The sequence below is a fragment of the Panthera uncia genome, chromosome C2 (assembly GCF_023721935.1).
Source record: "Panthera uncia isolate 11264 chromosome C2, Puncia_PCG_1.0, whole genome shotgun sequence".
NCBI classification, from domain to species: Eukaryota; Metazoa; Chordata; class Mammalia; order Carnivora; family Felidae; genus Panthera; species Panthera uncia.
The window spans coordinates 1,486,714-1,494,112 of record NC_064810.1 but is presented as its reverse complement, the minus strand read 5'-3'; the positions used below and the strand labels follow the sequence as shown (position 1 = coordinate 1,494,112).

The following is a 7,399-nucleotide window of genomic DNA, read 5'->3' as shown; positions in this document are numbered from 1 at the left end:
GTTGACCACTCAGTTTGCTCAGGTCCTAGGTGTGTAAGAAAGTTATGAAAACACCGGTGTGCATCTGTTTGGTGGCAAATATCTCACCGTATCATCTGGATGAATTGCCAACAAATCGTGCACCTTGTAGAGGTTTCTGGGAGGTGTTGTTGAAGGATCCTGCAGAAACAGGTGGCAAAAACTCCAGTGTCCCCCACGTTCCCTCTGCGCGGGAATGACATTCCTTGTAGTACTTCCTAATCCGACAACTGGAGCGTGGCATGTTGTCACTCTGGTTCAGTTTACTGTCTTGCCGATGTGTCGATCTGGTGCCGTCCCACCGGTTACCTGCCTACTGATCTTTCTTTGTCTCTCTCTGATGGACACGTAAACGTTCTTTAAATAGCAGGACAGCGGCCCCTGGCTTGCTGCACAGCTTGTGGATGTCTCTCCCGGTTTGTCATCATTCTGTTGCTTGGTGTTTGGTTTTGTTGTCTTCTCCCAGTCCACCAGTTTCCCCTCCCGTTACGATTTATGCCTTTCCACGCGGTTACTGACGAAAGAGGGCCCGTCATCCTGTGCTCCTGGGTCTGTGCGTTTTCTTGCAAAGGCCGGGCGCCTCCTTCAGGGCGGGGCCTGGCGAATTCCCCATCGCAGGCACGGGCGAGCCATCCTCGGGGTCGTGGTGACGCCTCCGCCCCTCGTGTCCGCGGGAGAGCAGGCGCCGCGGAGGGACCCCGGGGGGGCCCGCCTCACGCCCCGGCTGTGCCGCCCCCGAAGGCCCCCCTCCGGCCGCGTGGATCTTCTCACCGTGGGCGGGAACCTCGTGGGTTGTTCTGAAGGTCAAATAGGCAAATACACGTCAAGCACCCATCAGCATCTGGAGAGTCGTCAGCACCGCAGAAGTGTCGCTGCTGAAAGTCTGGTCGAAACTGTACGAAGAGACACGGTGGGTTTGCTGCGCACAATCGCACATTAGTGTCTCATAAGCTCTCCTTCAGATGTCTCCACATCGTCAGATGCACATCTGCCGCCACGGGCACGGCGGGAACCCGAGGGCACAGCCGGAGGTCACATTTGCCAGGGCGAGCCCCCGGCCCCCGGGCTGGCGGTCCAGCGGGAGGGGGTGCTCTGAGCCGCAGGCGAGCGGAGCCCAGGGAAGCAGCCACCCGGCAGGAAATGAGCAGCAAAGACGCGTCCCCAGGAAGGAGAAACCTAGAAGGACAACCGGAGCCCTCCAGAGACTACCCGTTAAACAGACGAATGTCCTTCAGACGCCAGCTTGGCCCCGCAGCCTGGATGGTAACAGACGGAAGCCTTAAGCAGCTACCGTGAACCACACCGGCCAGCGTCCAGGAACCTTAATGCAGCCGCCGCTCATCGACCGGGGAGGACACGGCCGCTCCAGGAGTTGCTAGGCTAGAGGATTTGCTCCATTCGTCATCTTAACATGATGAGCTCACCTCCCCTACGGGGCTGGTGGAGCCAGATTCCAAATGACGTGCCCTTGCTTCCGGCAGGCCGAGTGGCGTGAGATCCCAGGTAACGCTGTCGTGCTGTTTGCAGAGCAAGGAGCCGGCTCCCAGGGCTGGGGAAAGCGTCGCCGTGTGCCCCCCACCCCCACCCCACCCCCGGAGGCCACGCGGCTCCCCGCACGCGCTGCCCCTCGGTCTGTCCCCGACTCGTCCGTGCACACTTCCTCTTACGGCGTTCCCCCGTTCACGACGGCAAGCCGACACCCAGGTGTGCCGTCTACACCTCCCCCTCGAATTCCAGGCCAGCACACCTGCATTTCACACGGCCCTCCAGAGACTCAGAACCAACAGGTGTGAACAGAGAAAGGTTTGTTGTGAGCAATGGCTCATGGGATTACAGAAGCTGACACAGTGAGGTGAGGCTGAGTGGGGAGGCCGGAGGTGCAGGACGGCTGGTTGAGTTCCAGTCAGGAGCAGGGAGAGGCTGATACCCCAGTTCAAAGGCCATCGAGCGGGTGAATCCTTTCTAACTTGGGGTAGGTCAGTCTTCTTTCTCTCTCCAGCCCTTCATCTGATTGGACGAGACCCACCTGCCCAGAGAGGGCATCTGCTTACTTAGTCTCCTGCTTTAAACGTCAATCTTGTCCAGAAACACCCCGGCGGAGTAACGTTTGACCAAATGCCTGGGCACCCCGTGGCCTCATCAAGTTGACACATAAAATTAACCGTCACAGGCCCCAGCTGCCTGAGACACTTTCATCCAGATGGTAATAGGCACCAGAAACAAACAAGTCCAAACTGAAGTTCTGCCTTTCCTTCCCAGCCCCCCAGTGGAAGGAGCGACCCCACAGGCGCAGAGCGGGGCCACAGCCACTTCAGCAGGAGAATGTGTGCTTCCCAGGGCCCTGCGCCCGGGTGCCCGTGGGATGTGGGCAGCCGAGGGATGCCCCCTCCAGGTGTGGCCAAGGAGCTTCCCTCCGCCATCGGCGAGTGGAGGCCGCCCCCCGGCAGCCTGGGACCCCGAGGGGACTGGACGCGGCCCGAGCTGCTGAGCCGACAAGACGGGTCAGATCAAGTCGTCCTCCCTCAAACCCTCCAAGAGCTTCCCACCTCAGCTTCAGCGGCGACCCCCACCATCCTCAAGGTCCTGGGGACGAGTGGGCTCCCATCACCTCAGACTCCCCTTTCCTGCCCAGGACTGCCCTCCCTCTGGGTGCCTGCAGGCTTTCAACTCAGACCCTGGAGCTCTGGCCACAGGATTCGTGCGGCCACCCTCCTCCGGCCCCGGGCCTCGCTTCCCGGTTCCCTGTCTGCACAGGTTCATCGCCGAGATTGTCTGTGTCTGCACACCGCCCTCGGTCCCGCTCTCGGCTGAGCCTCCTGCTGTCCTCACGCCCCGCACGACCAGCGCAACAGGTAATTGTTGAATGTATCATTGGTTGAAAGAAGCAAGATGAAGGGAAAAAACTGTTACTACTTTGCAAAAGGAGGAGGAAAATACGCACAGTTGCAGTTTGTCTCTGGGAGCGACTTTTCTAGCAGTGGTAACAGTGACACGTGGTGGGTGCGGGGTCCTGGGAGAGGTCGGGCAGGGGTGGAGGGACACTGCTCTTTACACTTTCTGAGGAGTGAACCAACTATAACCTTTTCAGAAAATTAAGTTAATATTTTTAATTAAAAATATAAGATGAGCCCACCCTCCAAATGTTTGGAGCAGGTGGTCCCTAAGAAATGCCCCCACGTGCCCGGCTCCTGGGGACTTTCAGGGACCGGCCTGGGGGCTGAAGGGAGGTGCGGGTGGAGGGCTCAGGGGTCAGGGTGCCCTGCGTGCACAACGCCTGGGCTGGAGGGTAACGCGCCCCCACATTCCCCTTTAGGAGTGCAGCCCGATGGAAGCCGTTAGCAAGAAGCCGTCTAAACCAGAAGCCAGCTGCTGGCCCTTCGGAGCACGGAGCTCCGTCCCGGTGGCCGAAAGGCAGGGAGTGGACAGGGGGCTGAGCCAGGGCACCTGTTTTTAGGAGATGACGGGCTGGGGGGCGAGTGCCCCAGGCCATGCCCCACTCTACATCAGAGAACGATATTCTACCAGGGTCCACCGGGACACAGGGAGGCCAAGGACAACCCATAGACTCGGCTCCGGGAAGCTTCTGGGCCAGAGGAGACGGGGAGGGGACCTGTGGAGACCCAAGGGCACGCTGGCCTGAGACGTGTCTGCAAACCTTTATGATGAAATGCTCAGACATGGCGCCCTCGGAGCTGTGTGACCCGTGTCTCCTCCGGAAAACACCACTGATGCGTGCTAGCAGGGTGCGTTCTGGGCAGCGGCTTAGAATTTGGTTCCGGAGTGTTCGTGCTCAGAGGGGTCCTCGGGGAGGGTCCTGCCAAGGGCAGGGCAGGAGCCCATCTTCCTCACTCCTGCCCTGCTGCCTAGGTCCTCCCCTCCCAGGAGCAAAGACGGCCACTTGTAGGAGAGGCCGAGGGACATTGGGTGAGCAGAGCCCCCCGTCAGGACGCATGTGGGTGACTGTGAGGGCGAGGAGGGTGAGGAGGAGGGAGGCCCGTGGAAACAACGCGGGGGTGAAGCCACGCTTCTCTCTTCTCCATCCACACCCTGTCAGCCCGACTGCCCTCAGTGGGGCAGGAAAGTGCACCTGTCGGGACCGTCCCAGAGCGTCCTCCTGACCCCTGGTGTCCTGAGCCCCTGGGAGGTGCGGCGGAGGTGAGCTTGGAGGCCGGCCAGCAGGCAGCACGCTTGGCCACAGAGCTGAGATGCCGCCGGAGGAGAGTCCCGGGGGCCGAGGGGGGTGCCAGGAGGCCCCGGCTTCCCGGGACGAGCTGCGAGGGCAGGAGCAGCATTGCCACACCAGGGGCGTGCCCAGAGGCCCCCGCACCACCGCGGTTCAGAGACCAGCCCCTTCTTAGCCCGACGGCATCGACCCCAGGGCTCTGTTGGTTTTCCGAACGGGAGCTGCTGTGATGGGGAGAGTATTTTTAGGCCCTCGGTGGCTTGGGCGGGATTAGCACAAGCGGGCACGGAAGCCCACACTGTGCACGGCTGCTCGCACTGGGCTCCCACAGGCTCAGCGGTCGGCGAAAGAGAGCCCTCTCCAACCCGGACTTGAGTCATCGGCTGCTATCTCTGGGCTCCTTCGGCGGCCGGGATCTCAAATTAGCCACAAGGGAAACAAAACAGAAAACCATTTCTTTATTGCCCAGAGGAAGACAGGACACCAAAGCTGACACGCAGGGCAGGGCCGGCTCCGTTTGCCGACGTTTATCTCTCTTCCTGCACCTTTCCGCTTCTGTTCGTGGGAGCCCAGAGCTGCCCGCCTCAGAATGGAAGGAAACACGGGACAAATGGGCAGTCTTGGCAGAGCGAGGCCATCGGCTGCTCCAAAAATCCTGAAACAAAAATGGTTTTCCCATAAACCATTTACTTGTTGGAGATGCAAATCAGAGATATTTTTAGGACATATTAATAAGCCAAACACTAGTTTGCACATTGCCGCTTGCTTCTTCCCTTCCCCCACCCAAAGCCACCCGAGTGTCTCCTTCCTTTTAACATTCTTTTTTAGAATAATGACTCGGAGGGGCAGCTGGGTGGCTCAGTCGGTTGAGCGTCCGACTTTGGCTCAGGTCATGATCTCAGAGTTCGTGAGTTCGAGCGCTGCGTCGGGCTCTGGGCTGATGGCCCAGAGCCTGGAGCCTGCTTCCGATTCTGTGTCTCCCTCTCTCTCTGCCCCTCCCCCGTTCATGCTCTGTCTCTCTCTGTCTCAAAAATAAACGTTAAAAAAAAAATTAAAAAAAAAAAAACTTTAACAGAAGAAAAAGACATGGAGTGAAGTCGAGGACTGCTAAACTTCACGTTAATTAGTCTTGAAAATAAATTTTTTTAATGTTTATTCATTATTGAAAGACAGAGAGCATGAGCGGGGGAGGGGCAGAGAGAGAAGGAGCACAGAATCCGAAGCGGGCTCCAGGCTCCAAGCTGTCAGCACCGAGCCCGACTCAGGGTTCGAACCCACGAGACGTTTGATCATGACCTGAGCCGAAGTCAGATGCTTAATCAACTGAGCCACCTAGGCACACCGCCATCATACTCTTAAAAGAAAAAGACTCAGGGTCGGGACCAGCCCTCCTCATGGCACAGCATCCTGGTCGGCGCACGACTAGACCACCAGACCCGGGATGGAAGAGAAGCCAGAAGCAGGGTGAAGTAATTGGGCAGGTGATAAAGGAGGCACTTCAAATTCCGGCGGCAAAACTGGACTTTTGATAAATAGAAGAACCCTGAGAAGAGGGATTAAGGTAGCTCCGCCCCTCCCAGCACACTCAGGGCCGGACTCCCAGGAGAGGTGGGCCTGGTGTGAAACAGGAAGCCATTCAAGCACCGGAAGGTGACGAGGTGAAGTCCTCAATCGCCTGGATGGGGGGGAAAGCTTCCTCCTATGACACAAAGAAAAGACTGGCACGTAAGGGTATAAAAAATAAAATGTTTGCACAGCAAAAAACCGCCATAAGCAAGGTCAAAGACAACTGAAGGAGAAAACATGTGCACCGTAAAATACACATGAGGACCAATATCCCTGATACAGGAAGAACTCTTATAAACTGACAAAGGGCCAAACACCAGATGGGAAAATGGACGAAGGACGTAAAGAGCCAATTCGCAAAAGGAGATGTTACGGCGAGTCTTCAAATCCACGAGTGTTCACTCACCCACGATCAGGGGCTGCAAATTTCAATGGTGCTGAGATGCTGCTTCTCTTCTATCAGGCTGGCAAAGCTTACTGGTGTGAGTCTGCGAGTGTGGCCGGGCTGGCGGCCATGCAGCTTGGTGCACCTTCCGGGAAACTGGCAACACCTAGCAGATGCTGTACACACGTACATTTGCACCCAGCATCCCGCCTCTCGGAACCCGCCCTGAAGATGCCTGCAACCAAACGAAAATACCTGTGCACGAGGACGTTCCACTGCAACCCTGTGTGTAGTTGCCAAAAGCCGGAGAAAGCCTGAATGTCCCGTGGCTGCGGATCTGGAGCGATTCTGGGACACAGTGATGTGCGAACAGAGCCAAGTGAAAAGACTTTCTACAGAAGAGCATCTTCCTGTGAGAAGGCAGAAGGAGGGTACGGAGGGGCAGGATGGACCCTGGGAGAGCAGTGCAGGATAGACAGAGCAGGGGGCAGCCTTTCCGTCAAGCCCGGTCAGAGAACGGGGGATTCCGCAGGCTGGCGGGTAGGAGGGACGTGAGATTAGAGGCAGCCTCCAGAACCCTGCAGTCTAGCCACAGCTGCCCTCCTCTGTTTCTCTGCTCAGCCCTCTTGTGCCGTTGGTGGTCCCTGCCATATCCGCCCCTCTTCCAGGAAGCCCTTGACTACCCTTGGAGCAGAGGGCACCCCCTGGGTTCTCTGAAGGCAACCCAAGCCCTAACTCTGCTCTCCTGACCTTGGCACAACATGTACAACTTCCCTCTCACCTTTGCTTCCAAGTTCCCCAAAGAGAAGTGTGCTCTGGCCACAGTGCCTTTGCACTTGCTCCTCCCCAGGACTCTCACGGACCTGGTGAATGACTTTAGTCCTTTAAGACTCACCTCAGGTGTCACCTCATTCAAGAAGTCATCTCTGACCCAATTGGGGCACCTGGATGGCTCAGTCGGTTAAACATCCGACTTCGGCTCAGGTCGTGATCTAGTGGTTGGTGAGTTTGAGCCCCTCATCGGGCTCTCTGCTGTCAGTGCAGAGCCTGCTTTGGATCCTCTGTCCCCCTCTCTCTGCTTCTCCCCTGCTCATGCGTGCTCTCTGTCTCTCTCTGTCTCTTCCTCAAACATAAATGAACATAAAAAAAAGAAGTCATCTCTGACCCGATTAAGCACAAGTATCAAAGTGATCACCTGTGTGCCCATGGCACAGATCTGCCATCCCAAGCCGGTCATTTGGGAGGGG

General features: G+C 57.5%; 1 protein-coding gene across 1 annotated transcript; it reads left to right on the top strand.

Annotated features, from left to right (window-relative positions):
* Positions 1 to 1,475: 1,475 nt before the first annotated feature.
* On the top strand, positions 1,476 to 4,022 carry LOC125920786 (uncharacterized). Its single transcript, XM_049627948.1, has 3 exons — positions 1,476 to 1,521; positions 2,278 to 2,870; positions 3,332 to 4,022. Exons 1-3 carry the CDS (start codon positions 1,476 to 1,478, stop codon positions 3,470 to 3,472), a joined length of 780 nt encoding a protein of 259 aa, XP_049483905.1. The 3' UTR covers positions 3,473 to 4,022.
* The last annotated feature ends 3,377 nt before the right edge of the window (positions 4,023 to 7,399 follow it).

Coding starts and splice junctions, on each gene's coding strand:
- LOC125920786 (XM_049627948.1), top strand. CDS start 1,476: ATGACGTGCCCTTGCTTCCGGCAGGCCGAGTGGCGTGAGATCCCAG. Junction 1,522..2,277: donor CGAGTGGCGTGAGATCCCAG/GTAACGCTGTCG, acceptor TTTCCTTCCCAG/CCCCCCAGTGGAAGGAGCGA. Junction 2,871..3,331: donor CCGCACGACCAGCGCAACAG/GTAATTGTTGAA, acceptor ATTCCCCTTTAG/GAGTGCAGCCCGATGGAAGC.